The sequence below is a fragment of the Geotrypetes seraphini genome, chromosome 10, assembly GCF_902459505.1.
Source record: "Geotrypetes seraphini chromosome 10, aGeoSer1.1, whole genome shotgun sequence".
Taxonomy (NCBI): domain Eukaryota; kingdom Metazoa; phylum Chordata; class Amphibia; order Gymnophiona; family Dermophiidae; genus Geotrypetes; species Geotrypetes seraphini.
In genome coordinates, this window is record NC_047093.1 from 130,585,656 (window position 1) to 130,603,665 (window position 18,010).

An 18,010-nucleotide genomic window follows, 5' to 3' on the forward strand; every position below is an offset into this window, starting at 1 on the left:
TCCTATTTTGTAGGCTTCCAGGTGTTTTCAGTTGTGAGTCACGCAATCAGAAAGCCAGGCGTGTACGAACTGCACGATTTATTTTTACAGATAACAATGTTAGCTGTTCAAATCAAAATACGGATTTCATTTTTGCAATAATATAAAAACAGTCCAAATGCAATTTTTAATCGACTTTATATGAAGCCAAATGCACAGTTATAGCTCCAGTGCGGCTCAATTTTAATCAAGTTTGTTGGATTTAATGAGAATACTCGTATTTAACAGACTTCATTACAGCATGGATGGTGGCCCTGAGCTTTGATTACAGCAGTTTCACAGAACCAGCGTTGACCCAAACGTTGTGCAGGGTTTGGTAGATATCAAATAGCTCTGGAATTCATGTTCTTGTGTCTGAAATTCCAGAGATGCAATATCTTGCGGGGGACAGAGAGTTTGTTTTCAGCTCTTTCGGTTCCTCTTGCTACTGGAGGGGCAAATGCATGAGAATTCAGATACATTCTAAGGTTTCTAATCTAAAGGCCACCAAAGAACTGAAAACATAATTCTTGCTCCTCAAAACCAATGGTCTGAAATTCTGACTTCATCTCTACCAAAACAGAACTGTGATCATTCCAAACCTGCAACTTACTTGAGATCTGAGCAATTCAGCAATGGGAACAGGGCAGGTTTAAGACATGCTTGAACCCAGACCAGAAATTAAGGAGGGGGTCCCTCTTCTACCTGCCCCTCTCTCACTTTCCCTTCCTACCACATATGAAACAAACTTTAAATGATTTCTTTACACACATAGCACAGACAGATTTACATTACATTAGGGATTTGTATTCCGCCATTACCTTGCGGTTCAAGGCGGCTTACAAAAGATTAATAAAATGGGGGTTACAATGGGAGATCTATTGATTAACTAGAGAGGTCAGTAGTAGATCTTTTAACATTTCTTGGGTTGTTAAGGGTAAGGCGGCTTACAAAAGAATTAAAAGGGGGTAACAATGGAAGCACAATTGTATTAGCAAGAACGAAGGTAAAGATTGTCGGACCAGCACAGTTAGAAGGGGGAAAATATGCCAGTTTACAGAAGGCTTTCCAAAGCCTTGGGGCCCTGTTTACCTCCCCCCCCCCCACCTTAACATTGGCCCTGAATGGGAAACAAGTCTCCAACTGTTATCTGCTCAATTCACATGCCCAGTTTAAGTCTGCATATCTGCAGAAACACAATTTCAATGACCTTGTCACAGTTATGTCAAATTATAAATTCGTGTATGCTGTTTAATTAGATTAAAAATATCTTTTTTTGTTTGAAATCTCAGGTCCTCATCTCTTCTTGTCAGTTGGTTTTCATGGACCACACGTTGGCCGCCTATGCTCCAATCCAGTGTCTCTCAAACAGTGTGCCACGGCACAGTGATGTGCCCCAAAGAAATTCCAGGTCTGCCAAAAGAGATTCCAGAATTTTACTTTATTTAAAAAAAAAATTCCCTTCATAAGTATACACTAGAATAGATGACATGTGCGTCACGTACACAAGAGTCTGTCAATATTATGAGCGTCTGTGTGCATAAATCCCAGACAAGCATCATTCTTTGACATAATTGATCCTTGAAAATTAACTTTAAGTAATCTTATTTTTATTTTTTATGCAGTAGTTATTAATTTGAGCAACAAAGCAATCAAGGCTTGTCACTGTTTGGATCTTCTTAACTTTGTGAACTTGGATTTTCAGTTCTGACAGAAATTAAATTGAACGATTGCAAATGGTGGATGATGAAATACATGTTTGCTTGTCATCTATCGAGCCACATTTTGAGTTAATTTTCACTCAGAAACAAGTACATCCATCGCATTGATTAGCAACTCTATTCTATCTGCTTTAGTTTCACTGTTGTTACAATTACCCATACATAACTTAAAGAACCTTAAATAAATAACTCAAATCTTATTTTTTTGTTGGTTTTGCAATTTTATAATTTCAGTTATAATGTACTGCAAAAAACATTTGCTCCATTTAGTGTGGATATTTTCTGTTTTGTTTAGAGCAGGAGTGGACAACTGCAATTCCCAGGAACCCCACATTGGCCAAGTTATATAGCTATCCCTAATTACTAGTATGAAATATATTAATAATCACAGAGAAGAATATCATGATCATTAGTATTTGCATCTAGTGCGTAATTTCGACTGTCCTCATTCACACTGTTTATAGCAGTGATAGAATTATCTTGGTGTGTAGTTTCCTCTTCCTCTCTTTCTGTGAAATCCCTTCTCATGTATGTAGGCTTTGCATCATGAAAGGCATCTGTTTTATCGCTGTCATCATAGTCCACTATATCTCGTAGATTCACATACACTGAAAATGAAGAGAATGCTGATTAAAGACTTGAGAACAGCAAAATATTCATGCTCTCTGGTCACTAGGTTTTAAAAAGACATGGTTTAGCATACCAATGTACCACAAAATGGAAGATTAGGTTCTTACCTTCGATAATCTTCTTTCTATTATTCCCTGGAGGATTCAGTACACAAGTTCAATCCATTCTCGCAAACGGGCTAGCAGAAACCCACACGTTTTTTTCTCCATGTGCTACTCCTACCTCTGAGAGAGAAACAGAGCCCCCCTGCAGTTATGTCAAAAACCCAAGTACCTTTACTGGAACAAGGCAATAAAAAAACCGGAGGCACAGGGAACCTTCCCAGACATATAAGAAATTTATTTTCTGTTCTGCTCTACAAGAAACAACACAGGCAAGAATATAGGAACAATGTGGAACCCACCTGCTGTGTGCAACAAGCACCAACTGGAAATCTACCATTGGCAAGGTGCATACTCACATATGTAGAGCGAATCTCCCCACAGGACCCATCTGCTGGCTGGACGATACTCCGACCTGTAAGGAGAAAACCTGAGGCAGAAAACAAGCAGGCAATTCAGAGAAACTGAACATGTATAGATGGCGGGCCATACTGAATCCTCCAGGGACCAACAGAAAGAAGATTATCGAAAGTAAGAACCTAATCTTCCATTCTTTATGTCCCTTCTGGATTCAGTAGACAAGGTGACGTACCAAAGCAATAACATCATCTAGAGAGGGACAGAAGAGCCTGACTCAAGGTCCCAAAAGCGGTATCAGAGTGAACTGCCACATCCGCTCAGTAAAATCTGGTAAAGGTATGAAGAGAAGACCAAATAGCTGCCCTGAAAATTTTGTCAGTGACATCTCTGGTTGAGTAGGCCTTGAGAGAGACCAGCAACTGCTTGCCGCAGATGATGTAAGACAACAAAATGGCCATATGAATCCAACGGGCGATAGAAGCCTTAGAAGCTGGTCTACCTTGGTGCAACTGGTTAGTCAAAACAAAGAGATGATCAGAAAGTTTAAATTCATTAGTCTTCTCCGAATAGTGGAGTAAGACGCTGCATGTCCAATCTGCACAAGATCTAATCCTTTTGCTCTGAATCTGTGGAGCAAAAGGCAGGTAAACAAACCTGGTTTACATGGAAATCTGAACACAAGACTAGTCTTACTGGATCAAACCAGTGGTCTATCTAGTCCAGTATCCCATCTTCATGGAAGCCAATCCAGGTCATAAATAACTGGCATAAAAACCTACATAGTAGCAGCATTCCATGCCATCGATCCAGGGCAAGCAGTGGCTTCTCGCATGTCTGTCTCAACAGCAGTTTATGGATTTTTCCTCCTTGAACTCGTCCAAACCTTTTTTAAAACCAGCTACATTAACCGCTCTTACCACATCCTCTGGCAATGCATTCCAGAGCTTAACTATTCTCTGAATGAAAAAATATTTCCTCCTATTAGTTTTAAAAGTATTACTCTGTAGCTTCATTGAGTGTCCCCTAGTCTTTGTAAATCATGATGCTGTAAAAAATCAATCCACTTGTACCCGTTCTACACCACTCAGGACTTTGTAGACTTTGATCATATGTCCCCTCAGCCATATATTTTCCAAGCTGAAGAGCCCTAACCTCTTTAGTCTTTCCTCATACGAGAGGAGTTTCATCCCCTTTATCATCTTGGTCACTCTTCTTTGAACCTTTTCTAGTGCCACTATATCTTTTTTGAGATAAGACCAGAACTGAACGCAATACTCAAGGTGAGGTCACACCATTGAGCAATACAGAGGCATTATAACATTCATAGTCTTGTGTACCATCTCTTTTCGGCAGAAAAAAAGGAACAGTACGGAGAACAACTCCCAAGTGTGCTATTCACAGAACAATATTAAGATTCCATGTAGGAAAAAGCTGGCATAAGGGAGACCACAAATGCAGCGCCCCTCTGAGAAATCTATTCACATCTGGATGAGCTGTTAGCGAACTGAAACCACTGTGTGCCCGAAAACATGAAAGACTGCCACTTGAACCATAAGGGAGGTCACTGCCAGACATTTATCTGGGCCTGCCTGAAGGAAAGCGAGAACAATCACATCAGCTCCACCTGGTCTTTGGCATACCACTGCTGGAAAGCCTTCCAAGTTTTGGCATTAGAAGCCATAGTAGAGGGTTTCTTGGAATTCAAAAGCGCTGAGATGACATCAGGGTATCCTCTACTCTTAAAGACTGAGTGTTCAATAGCCATGCCGTAAGACCAAAGCACTGTGGGTTCTCCATGGGAACTGGATCCTGACTGAGCAGGTCGCTATGAAGAGGGGTCTTGAGCTTCCTGTCCCATTGATAATGGACCAGATCCACATACCATAGACGATGAAGCCAGTCTGGAGCCACCAGGATCATCAATTTTGGATGTGACGCTATGCTGCAGATGACTGACTGACAAGAGGCCACAGAGGGAACATGTAAAGGAGCTTGTGAGCTGGCCAGGGCTGAACCAATGCATCTAGACCCACACTTCCTGGCTCTGCTCTTCGACTGAAGAAGTGCATGACTTTTGAGCTCTTTGCTGAAGCCATCAAGTCCATCTGTGGCCTGTTCCAGCACCATACTATGAGATGGAATGCTCTTTGAAAGAGTGACCGCTGTCCCAAGTCCGGGACTTGGTAACTGAGGAAGTCTGCTTGCATATTGTCTACTCCAGCCATGTGCACCATGGAGAGAGCCTGGTGCGCTTATGCCCACTGGAACAGCATACGAGCTTCCTGACTTAAGGGAGCACTTCTGGTGCCTCCTTGTTGATTTACGTATGCCACAGCAGTGGCGTTGTTGAAAAACACTCGCACAGCTTTCCCTTCCAGGGTGCTTTGTAGAGTTTTCAATGCCAGATGTTTGGCACAAAGCTCCAGGTGATTAATCGACCAATGTTTCTGATGTAGAGTCCACTGCCCCTGATTGTAGTGGTCCCCACAATGAGGAGATCCATGATCTGTTTCTGTAGCTTCTGGCTGCATGTCTCAGGAAGAAACCTGTGACCTTGTAGTGTGTTGACTTGAACACCCAGATATTCCAAGGTCTGTGATGGCATCAGCTGACTCTTCTTGAAGTTGACAATCCATCTCAAGCACTGTAGCAGAAATACCACCATCTCTATTGCTTGCTCACGCTCCAGCATGGGATGGATCCCAGATCAGCCAGTCATCCAGATAGCTCAAAAGGGAGAGCTGCAAACTGGAAATGCTGCTGGAGAACATGAAACTGCAGATACCTGTGATGGTCTGGGTAAATTGGAATATGACACCAGAAACTCTTCCAGGGAAGCAGCAGCAATGACCGTGTGCAGTGCTTCCATTCGGAAGTGGAATCCACAGGAAGGTATTGACCAATGAGATCCAGAATGGTTCTCCAATACTCTGAGCCTTTCTTTGGCACAATGAAGTATATTGAGTATCTGCCTAAGCCCGATTCATTTTTTGGAATGAGCTCTAACTCCTCGAATGTCCAAGAGATACTGCATGGTAGTGCGGGTTTTGGACTCCTTCTCTGGATGTCCAGAAATCTAGAAACAAATCCGGAGGGAGGTGACAGAAGTCTATCTTATGCCCCTCCCGAATGATGTCCAGCACCCATTGATCTGAGGATATTTGTGCCCATTCTCGGTAAAACTGAGACAGCCTGCCCTCGATCTGAGGGAGCACCGTTGGACTTCTGGCTTCATTGTGACTTTTTGGGTGCCGCACTGGAACAAGACTGTGATGCCTGTGGACATTTGGAATTGTAACATGGTTGGTATCCTTGGGAGTATCTCTGGGTTGAAGAGCCCACAAACCCTGGCAAAATCTACGGGAGGGATGAAAATTATTGTGATTCCCTCTAGATGTAGGCAAGGCTTGTTGTCTGGTAGAGACTTAGGGTGGTGATCTGCTACACTAGCCATGAGGTCATCCAGTCCTTTGCCAAACAGGAGCTGACCCTTAAAGGGGAGTCTGCCAAGAGTCGCCTTAGGTGCAGAATAATAATAACTTTATTTTTCTATCCTGTATAATGACAGATCCAAAGCATATGGCGCGCTAACATTACTTAGGCCGAGACCTTACTTAGAACTCTTATGAGATTATATAGGGCATCTGCCACATAGTCCACGCCTTCCAGCAACAGCTGAGGACAGGCATCCTCCTCCACAAAAAGTATCCGCCATCATCTTGTGTGACATGCATGCACCACAAAGGAGGCTGCTGCAGCAACCTTGATACCCAAAGAAGTCACCCAGATCCAGTCTCTATGAGGTATCCCGCTGAACCATATGACAGAGGGTATCAGCATCTTCCAGAGTGGAAACAGTGTCAGGAGACAGGAGAGGCATAGTATCCGTATGCCAACTAAGGCAATCTGGGTCCGTAGTAACCAGCATGAAGGGCCCCTGCAGGGAACCTCCAGCAATGAACAGACTGGTTTAGAAATGGACGATGTGCCCACCTGCTGCATCAAATGAGCTGGGTCCGTGGTATACACTCTCCACAAGAGCTGAATAAAGTAAGGCGAAAATGCACATCCTGAAGCAGCGGCCGTATCACGCCGAATCACTGGCACTGCTTGGAAAGAGTCCCCTGACTTGGTGCGCTTATGTTTGGTGCCACCATCAAAAATGGATACTGGGTAGAATTTTCTGCCTATATCCTGAATCCATGCCGGCTCCCCAGCCCTAGAGGATCCAGAGGAGGTGAGGCCCAAAGCTCCTGCTTGCTCCCCCTGGGTGCCAAGGCACACGGTACATGGACGCTCGTCTGCTTGCAGACTGTTGCAATCCACACATGTAATTGACATAATAGGGACTGAGGAGTCCATCCCTACTGATTTGAAGCAAAATCGAGGGGTTTTGTTGGCAGATTTTAAACTTTGAAAAAAAGATCTATAAAAATCCAAGATGGCTATAACCAATGAATTTGTACCAAAAATAGCAAAAATAAACACTTTAGAAAAAAAGAAAGTAAAATAGTAATTTGGGGTTTTGGGAGGTGGAAGATCTGAACTCTACCCTCAGAAACCCAGAAAAACACTTTTTTCAGACCACCCCCTATTCTCCCTTAGGATATAATGGAGGTATACTCACTTTTATCTGAAGTGCCTTGCCAGCCAGCTCTGTGCACTGCAGTTGAATGGAGGAAAAGGATTTTCTGCCTCAGAAATGCTCCAGAAGGACCAATCCTCAAGATTTTTGGGCTGCCAGTCGGATGGACCCCAACTGAAACCTCTGCCTCCCCCGCTCCCTGGAACCTCTCCACATGACCGAGGGTAGGAAACACAGCCTGCACTCTGAAACCCCAAGGGTTATTCTCAGGATATAAACAGCTTGTGCTTAAGCCTCTGACAAGGTCAGAAGGCAAGCAAGCTCCCAGGAGGACAAACTCGGAGCCTGAAAAGGGTGGCACACAGCAGGCTGGTCGCACAGGCCCACCCAAAGCTTGCCTTGTGAAGCTGAAGTTCAGCTCTGCTGAAACTGCTTCCTTTCCTTTGACAGAGGACCACCGCAAGAAGCGTCTCACAGCAATAACACCGCTGAAAAATTAACTTAAACAAAAAAAAGGAAGAAAAAGTAGCAGAGCAGATCAGAAAGACTTCTGCATAGTTTGCTCGCAGAAATTGAAACTGCAGGGGGCTCTGTCTCTCAGAAATAGGAGGAGCATATGGAGAAAGAAATATGAAGATTTCTGCAAGCCGCGGTTTGTGGGAATGGATTGGACACCTTGTGTACTGAATCCGGAAGGGACATAACAGAAAGGACAATTCTATAAACTAGCCAGCAATATATTTAGCCAGTGGCAATCAGCGTTCTTTTAAACACTGACTGTCATCAGCTAAATTAGCCCTGGATATTCCATGTTGTGCCATGTGTGGGCACCAGCATTGAATATCAAGGGCTAGTTGCCCTGGAGCTAGTCGCTGGAAAGTAAATCTAATAAACTATTACACAAACATTTTAGGACAATTTTATAACTGGGCACCTTCAGGCCGTGGGAGCTTCTGCGAGTCCCAGCCGATATTCAGCCAGGACCCTCATAATTTTTTTTTTTTTAAGAATCACAAGCCCCCTCCTGAGGTAGTATCAAGTTTACCAAGTTTCCAAGTTTATTAAATATCTTGATTTATCGCCTATTCACATTTCTAGGCGATGTACAAATTATTCAAAAAGTTAATTAATATATCATTTACATTAAAAACAAACACAAAAAAGAAAAATTTAACCTTAAATGGGATATAACTGACAATACTAAAACATAAGGAAAGTTATTTAATTCAAGGGTTACATACAGTTATTATGTTTAAAAATTCAAGGGAAATACATTAGGAGGGGTAAACAATAAATTCAAAGAATTAAATTGACAAAGCAGAGAGATTTAGTCAGTAGTAGACTTAATCATTAAATGCATCTATAAATAAGAAGCTTTTAAGAAGAGCTTTAAATTTTCCTAAATTTTTTTCTAGTCTTAGGTAAAGTGGGAGGTTATTCCAGGACTGAGGGGCTGTTATAGAGAAGATTGTGGTACGTCTTGTATTGATGACTTTCAATGAGGGGATAGCTAATAGATGTTGATCCTGTGATCTGAGAGATCTAGAGGAAGTATACGGTATTAATACTCTATAGATAAAGGCAGGAGTTTTAGATTCTAAGGTTTTATGTGTAAGTAGGCATTGTTTGTAAATGATACGGTGTGCTACCGGAAGCCAATGTGCTTTCTTGAGTAAAGGTGACACATGGTCAAATTTTTTAGCATTATATATAATTTTAATGGAGGCGTTCTGTATTATCTGTAATCGTCTAAGCTCTTTTTGTGGCAAACCAATGAATAGGGAATTACAATAGTCAAGTTTAGAGAGAATGTGGCAGCCATTTTCTTTAGGAAGCCATGAAGGACAGGAGCAAATGGGATTTGCTCCTGCCTCCATCGCCCCTACTGGACCAGGGATGGAAGGTAGACTTGGGGGGGGGGCTATCTGGACAGGGGGGGATTGGAGGAATATTCCAGAAGAGGGGGGTTGTTGCTCCCATCGGCTTGGGGAGGGGTATTACAGGACTTAAGAAAAAAATAGTTATTCCTTTCCAAGCTCATATTCAGCGCTGGGATCTGCATAGTCTAGACTCTCAAGTTCAAAACAGCTTCATAAGCATACATTTTCTTCAAGCTGTTTTGAATCTCTAGCAGAGACTACAGCATCTTTACAATTGATTGAATCTCTTTTTGGTTCCCTGACGCAGGAGCGAAACGGATTTAGCCTGTCGGAACCTCTCACAAAAGTGTCTTCTCATTCTAATTGAACATTTTTTGAAAATGATTAGACTGTGATATACAATAGAGAATGACACGGGGAAAAAATCTGTCCCCGTCACCGCCCCGTCACCGGCCCACCATCCTCTGCACCGCCCCGTCACCGCCGATCCCTTCACCGCCCCGTCACCGTCACCGCCATCCCTTTCACCGCCCCGTCACCGTCCCCGCTGCATCCATATAAGCCTTTTTCCTTTCACTCCCTCCTTCCAATTTGAGCCGGGAACACTAGCGATCGCACGGTCCCCGCGGCCACTACCTGCCTGCCCAATCGATCCTAGTGTTTAGCCAGCTCTCTCCCTTCTCCTCACCTTGGTTTGTGGGTTTTCTTTTTCGGCAACCTGCGCGCTTTCCCAGGGAGCCGCACACGCGCGGCTGCTCAGTGTTCGATCTTCTGCTCTGCTGCAACTTCCTGTTTCCGGTTGCGTCAGAGCAGAAGATCGAGGCTGAGCAGCGGCGGGTGTGCGCGGCTCTCTGGTAGCGTGCGGGTCGCCGAGGAGGAGGATCTGCGGACTGGGGTGAGGAGAGGGGAGAGAGCTGGCTGGACACTGGAATCGATTGGGCGGGCGGGTGTGAGCTGCGGGGACCGCGCGATCCTTCATGCCTCACTGCGGGGGACAAGACCATTCACCGCCCCGCGGGCGGTGAATGGCCCTGTCCCCGTCGCCGCAGCGACTGCTAGTTTTCTTCCCCGTTTTTGGCAGGTGACCCGCGGCTAAAATGCGGTGGCCGCGGGTAAACCGCCACCGTGTCATTCTCTAATATACAACACTCAAAGGTGTTTGAAGGCACTTTAAGCATATGCGATGATTGGGTGGTGAGTAGAGAATGACACGGAGAAAAAAATTTGTCCCCGTTACCGCCCCCGTCCCCACCGTCCCTGTCACCGCCCCGTCCCCTTCCCTGCAACCACTGTCCCTGCTGCCGCAACCACTGTCCCCGCCCCGTCCCCGTGACTACTGTCCCTGCAGCATCCATACAAGCCTCAGTACTGCCACATTTAGCTTTTTCCTTCCTTATAAATCAAAGTTCTGGCTGCTGAACTAGAGAAAGAGATGTTCAGTTGGCAGGGCTTTGTTTATAAATTTTTATCAACACAACTAATATACTACTTTATCCTAAAGCAAAAAAGAAAATAAATAGAAATTTTTTTTTTCTACCTTTGTTGTCTGATTTCTGCTTCCCTCATCTTCTCATTCATTTCCTTCCATCTGTCTTCTCTCTGCGTCTTCCATTTGCTCTGTTACTGTACCTCTCCCTTCATCCCCCCAATTTGTCTGGCACCCATCTTCTTCCCTCCGCTCCCCCCATAGTCTGGCATCTCTGTCTTCTTCCCTTCTCCCCACTCTCTGTTCTCCATTTCCCTTCAGCGTCTTCTCCCCACTCTGTCTTCCCTTCCCACTCTCTGTTCCCCATTTCCTTTCAGCATCTGTTCCTCTCCATCCCCCTTCCGCGTCTGTTCCTTTCTTTTCCACCACCGCCCTTCCCTCTCACCACCTCACCGCCCTTCATCATCCCTTGCGCGGCCTGAGAATCTCCCTCCCTCCCCCTTATCTTCGCAGTGCATTTTAAGTGACTTTCCAGAGTAACTTGCTCAAGCCGGCTGAGCCTGCCTGCAGTCGCGTGCGTCTGTGGGCAGAAGCTTCTCCTCTGACGCAACCGGAAGTTGCATCAGAGGAGAAGCTTCCGCCCACAGACGCATGCGACTGCAGGCCGGCTCGGCCGGCTTGAGCAAGCTACTTTGGAAACTAACGCGCCGTGAAAGTAAGGGGGAGGGAGGGAGATAGATTCGGCTGGTAGGTAGGAAGGAGGGGGCCGCGCGCGGTCAGTGACTGCGCGCGTTCCCTCCCTTAACTGCGGGGACATGGCCGTTCACCACTCCACGGGGCGGTGGATGGCCTTGTCCCTGTGCCTGCAGTGAGCACTTCCCCCCCCCCATTTCGGGGGGTTACCCATGGCTACCCACGGCTAGCTGCGGGTAACAGCCACCGTGTCATTCTCTAGTGTTGAGGCGATATTCTTGGGGTAAATACCCCTTGTTTTTGCCTCTACGTCTCTGAGCATATTCAGCCTTTGAATTATATATATGAGAAGTCTAATGCTTATGTGTTAATCTTTTTAGAGGATTGACCTTTATTCTTCATAGTCAACCAGTTTGGTACACCCTCAATCACAAATACTAATTAATCTTTTCCCCATTGATATTTTGACTACTATGATGAAGGCAGAAGTTCTCCTGGCAGATAATTCAAAATATTGGGACATAATGATCCTAGAAGCATGTTTCATTTCTGATATGATTTTCCTCTGGTTTGCCATGTCCTGTGTAATTTCGCTTACCTGCTAGACCACTGTTCTTAAATATACGTTTCCTCAATTTCTTCCTGTTAAGAAATATCACCACAGCAGCGATCACGACTACCAGGGCTAGAATCACAAGAACGGCAGTGTAATCTGCGGAGAGAACACCACTGATATTAATAAAAGATTCCTGAATTTGCAGTGCAGTATCATGATTAGAAGCAGATACCTGTAACCATTTCCATGGGCAGGTGTGCCCCTAATTAGTTCCAGAGGACATTATTTTGGCTTGAGCAGGAGGCGTTATTAATTCCTCAGCACTGTTGCCTTATACCTCCCTCTGGTCCGTTTCAGCTAACTGATTTAGTGCACACTAACCCCCTCGTCTACAAAGCCTTTAAATCTCTATGGGCTTCGGGGCCGTTACCGCGCGGCTTTGTAGAAGAGGGGGGGTAAAGATTAGCATGTGCTAAATGCTAAGACATCCATTATATTCCTATGGGCATCTTAGCAATATTAGCTAATCTAAAGAGAGGATTCCTAATGACATCATCAATATAATGTATAGGTAGAAATCAAAAACAAGCTCTAATTCGGTAATACAGAAAGGTAAGAATTCATGCATTCAGAAGCGCAAATCAAGAGAGCAGGGGCAGCTCTGACGGAATATCCCTGATATCTTTACGAAGAACCTTATGAACCATTTGCCCTTGATATATGAGCCTATGAGGAGGCAGTTTATTTTGCTAGGTTTGATTGAGAACCTCGAAAATTGCACCATGTGTATATGCTGAATGTGATTTTCTTAGATTTTTGCAAAGATGTAGATACTGTATTATCATTAATAAGAAGAGCAACTAAGCTAATAAAGGGTATGGAAGACCTCTCATATACTGACAGACTGAAGAAGTTGGGGCTTTTCTCCCTGGAAAAGCGGAGACTTAGAGGAGACATGATAGAAACCTTCAAGATCATGAAGGGCATCGAAAGAGTAGACAGGGACAGATTTTTCAAATTACGGGGAACCACAAGTACAAGGGGGCACTCAGAGAAATTGAAAGGGGGAAGGTTTAGAACAAACGCCAGGAAGTTCTTTTTCACTCAGAGGGTAGTGGATACATGGAACGCGCTACCGGAGGATGTGATAAGCAGAAGCACGCTACAGGGCTTCAAAGAGGGTCTGGACAGGTACCTGGAGGACAAAGGGATTGAGGGGTACAGATAGGAGTAGAGGTAGGAAATAGGGATAGGATTAGAGGATTAGAGGCAGTTACAAAATTAGTCATGGACACTGTTCAGGCAATTAGGCCTGATGGGCCGCCGCGGGAGTGGACCGCTGGGCAGGATGGACCTCTGGTCTGACTCAGCGGAGGCAACTTCTTATGTTCTTAAACTGAGCCTCCTGGAATTGGGATCGAAGATGGGGGGGTACTGCATTAGAAATGAATTGAGTGATGGAGGGTGGAGGTAGATCAAATTGGTCTGAAGAGACAGCGGTGATTCGTAGGGTACCTCTTTGGGCTGGTTGTGTTTCAATAACTTTGCAAAGCAAAATTATTATAGGATTAGAAGGAAAACCGTCTCTTTGCTGATGATACAAAAAACGGCCGTAGTGTTGACGCGTCTGAAGGAGCAGATTCAGAAGCGACCTAAATAAGCCTGAGGAACAATCAAATGTTTGGCAACTAAGGGCTCCTTTTAGGAAGGCGTGCTAGCGTTTTTAGCACGCGCGAGTCGAAAAACTACCGCCTGGCTCAAAGGGAGGCGGTGGCGGCTAGCGCGCGGGGCATTTTAGCGCGCTCTATTCCGCGCGTTAAGGCCTTAATGCGCCTTCATAAAAGGAGCCCTAAAATTCAATATATAAACCACAAATCAGGAACAATAAAATAAACTGGCTTCTAAATCAAATATTATATACAATAATGAAGCATTTATTATGTATAATAAATTTTTACTATTTCTGTAACACGAAATGATATACAAATTGATATAAACCATATAATTACAACCCTATAGCCCTTAGACAACCACCCCTCAAAAAAGACATGATGAAGCAATGCCCCATAAATTTGAAATAACAAATAGCAAAATCTTTATCAAATTTCACGGCAATACGTTGCTCAGATCTTCAAAGTTCCATCAGCTCTCATGACTGTAAACTTTCAAAGTTCCTCTCACGTCCATTGGTGAAAACCAATTGCAGGAATACTAGGAATCAGCCTTGCTCTACACCAGACTGTGTTTCGCCAGGAGCGACTTCAGGAGACAAGACTTGTGGGCGGTGATCCACAGAGCTATACACCGAATATACTCTGCTTCATAACAGCCAACTGAGAAAGAAAATCACTTCATGGCTCACCCGCTGTTTGATTTCCCTTCCATTGCAGTGGAACGGAAATTACGACAGCATGAGAACTATGGTTAGAAAACGGCTCAAGAAGGGCAAAGTGGGCATCCAAACAGTTGATCAAGCATGGTCTCTACTGAAAAAAACCATCACAGAAGCACAGAATCTTCACATACCGAAGATATCCAAGGGAAGGCGAAATAAGAACAAAGGAGAACCAGCGTGGTTCTCCAAACAGGTGAAAGATGCAGTGAGGGAGAAAAGGAACTCTTTTAAAAAATGGAAACAAGAAAAAATGACGGAAGCCTGGAACTGTCACAAAATCGACCAAAAAAAGTGTCACAAAGTGGTAAGAGACGCCAAAAAAGTCTATGAGGAAAAGATAGCGCAAGAAGCCAAAAACATCAAGCCTTTTTTTAGATATATAAAAGGAAAGAAACCAGCAAGAGAGGCAGTGGGGCCTCTCGACGACCAGGGAAAGAAAGGGTCAATTAAAGAGGACAAACAGGTTGCCGATAAGTTAAATTCATTCTTTGCCTCAGTCTTCACAAATGAGGACATTTCAACAGTGCCAACCACAGGGAAGATATTCACCGGGGGCATAGAGGAAAGCCTCACAACAGTAAATGTGACGTTGGACATGATATACTATCAGATTGACAAACTAAAAAGCGACAAATCCTCTGGACTGGATGGAATTCACCCAAGAGTATTAAAGGAACTTAAGGTGGAAATTGGCGAATTATTACAATCCGTAGCTAACATGTCGATTAGAACTGGGCAAATACCAGAAGACTGGAGGATAGCAAATGTCATCCCAATTTTCAAAAAAGGATCGAGAGGTGATCCAGGAAACTACCGACCTGTGAGCCTAACATCGGTTCCAGGGAAGATAATCAAAACACTGATAAAAGATAACATTGTACAACACTTGGAGGATCACAATCTAATAAGGGCTAGTCAACACGGCTTCAGAAAAGGGAAGTCATGTTTGACAAATTTACTACAATTCTTTGAGAAAGTGAACAAACAAATGGACAGTGGAGTTCTAGTGGATATAATTTACTTGGACTTCCAGAAAGCGTTCGACAAGGTCCCACATGCAAGGCTTATGAAGAAACTACTAAGCCATGGAATAGGAGGAGAAGTGCACAGATGGATCGGCAAATGGCTGGAAAACAGAAGGCAGAGGATTAGCATAAATGGGAAATTCTCGGACTGGGAGAAAGTGACTAGCGGCGTGCCCCAGGGCTCGGTTCTTGGGCCTATCTTGTTCAATATTTTTATAAACGACCCAGAAGAGGAAACAACATGTAATATAATAAAGTTTGCGGATGATACAAAGTTATGTCGGGCGGTTAGCTTTCAAAGAGACTGCGAGGACCTCCAGAAAGATCTGAACCAGCTGGAAACGTGGGCGACAAAGTGGCAGATGAACTTTAACATAAACAAATGCAAGGTGATGCATCTAGGAAAGAAAAACAAAGAACACGAGTATAAGATGTTGGGGGTGACATTAGCAAAATGCGAACATGAAAGGGTTTTGGGGGTACTGATTGATAGTACACTAAAGCCATCGGTACAATATGCGGTGGCGGCGAAGAAAGCAAACAGGATGTTAGGCATAATTAAGAAGGGGATCACGAGTAGATCTGAGGATGTCATAATGCCACTTTATAGAACAATGGTCAGACCGCACTTAGAATACTGTGTCCAACACTGGTCTCCATAATTCAAGAGGGATATAACTCTGTTGGAGAAAGTGCAGAGGCGAGCCACGAAACTTGTCAAAGGAATGGAGCATTTGAGCTACAAAGAACGACTCAGGAAACTGGGACTGTTTACCTTCGAGAAGAGAAGACTGAGAGGGGATTTGATAGAGACTTTTAAAATATTAAAAGGATTTGATAAAATAGACCAAGAAGCAGCATTGCTAACATTTTCAGATGTGACACGGACAAGAGGTCATAGCCTGAAACTGAGTGGCAGCAGGTTCAGGACAAATGTCAGGAAGTTCTGTTTCACACAGCGAGTGGTGGGTGCCTGGAATGCACTCCCGGAGGAGGTTGTGGCGGAGACTACTGGGATTCAAGCACAGGCTGGATGCACACCTTCTGGCATATCATATTGAGGGATATGGTAAAGTCGGGTCTCCATAAAGGAGTACCTAAATGGGCCGCCGCGTGTGCGGAGCACCGGACTAGATGGACCTCGGTCTGATCCGGTGAAGGCGTTTCTTATGTTCTTAAGTGATTTTCTTTCTCAGTTGGCTGTTATGACGCACTGCCCCTTTGCACTCCCTCACTACGCCACTGGGTGGAGTCCATCTTTGTAGAATAGGTGCCCCCTTCCCCACAGAATGTCACATGGTTCCTAACAAATATAAAACCATCCTCACTGCACCAACAACTCATCCTTGCAATGAGACCCTGGAGCTCTACTTATCTCTTGGGTCCTGTGCGTGGAACAGGGAGCACTTCTGAAAACGCTACCCTGGAGGTTCTGGATTTCAGCTTCCTACCTATGAGCTTAAATTCGGCTTCTAGAACCTCCCTATCACATTTTCCTATGTCATTGATACCCACATGGTCCAAGATATCAGGTTCTTCCCCAGCATTGTCTAAAATCTTATCTAAGTGACTTGTAATGTCTGCCGCCTTCGCTGGCAAATACAGGCGAAAGGAGAAATTAGGTTCTTACTTGCTAATTTCTTTCTTTTAGACTCTCCAGTTCACTGATGGGTAATAGCTCACCATGACCAGCATCCTCACCTGCTGGTAGAACTGAAAAGCCTCCTCTAGCAGCATCCATCCCCCCAAGTGGGTCGAGAAAGGGGTCCAGGTCCTCATAAGCGAAAATTTCTCTCCATACAAAAAATCATCGTCCTAAGAGACCCTCGGCCGCTTGGTTGAAAGAGGAGGAGATGGGGACGAAACCAGCACTGAGGGGGGCCGAACCGAAGTGGATGCAGAGGGACCCTCCCCCCCCAACACCCCTGGGAGGATGCAGGACCCATGGCCGCCTGAACAAGGCTAAAACCTTCCCCGCCGCTTGCCCAGCACAATGACTCCTTGCCAGCGCCTCCCCTGGTGCCCATTTATGGGGTTTTTACCAACAGACTGGATAGCCCCTTTTTCGCTGCTGGTCTGCTGCCTGCATCATAATACTGGTGATTACTCCGTTAGGTTGCTAAGGGAGTTGGAATATGTACACTATCCCCCTCTTTTACTAAGCTGCGGTAGCGTTTTTAGCGCGCGCAAACCTCTGTTTTACGCGGGGAAACTAACGCCAGCTCAATGCTGGCCTTAGCGTCTAGCGTGTGTGACAATTCTGCGCACACTAAGCGCGCACGAAAAACGCTATCGCAGCTTAGTAAAAGGAGCCCTATGTTCCCCTAAGATTGCGAGTTATATGTTAGGATATGTTAATATGTAGTTTTTATTATTGTTTTGTAATGATTTCTTAGACTATTTCTTTTCTTTTTTTTTTTTAATTTTATTTATTGATTTTCATTTAAGTAATAAATGTGCTTAACAGGAAATTAACAGAAATTAATACATCCAATTTACTAATGGATTTAGTTAAGCCAAAATGGCTGTGAAACAATATACCTTAGTACATAGTCCTCAAATTAAGGAGAAAGGAGGCAAGAAATAAGTTCTTCCAGGAAAGAAAAACACCTTATCAATA

At 44.4% G+C, this 18,010-nt stretch overlaps 1 protein-coding gene across 2 annotated transcripts in view; it reads right to left on the bottom strand.

Annotated features, from left to right (window-relative positions):
* Positions 1–1,939: 1,939 nt before the first annotated feature.
* The window catches only part of LOC117368385 (scavenger receptor cysteine-rich type 1 protein M130-like), a 142,965-nt gene continuing 126,894 nt past the window's right edge, over positions 1,940–18,010 (bottom strand). For both annotated transcript variants that reach the window (XM_033961984.1, XM_033961983.1), the window contains 2 exons: positions 12,013–12,126; positions 1,940–2,347 (listed from right to left, as the gene is read on the bottom strand). In XM_033961984.1, coding sequence (XP_033817875.1) covers positions 2,118–2,347; positions 12,013–12,126 — 344 coding nt within the window. In that variant the 3' untranslated portion in view covers positions 1,940–2,117. The remainder of the gene's footprint in view (positions 2,348–12,012; positions 12,127–18,010) is intronic.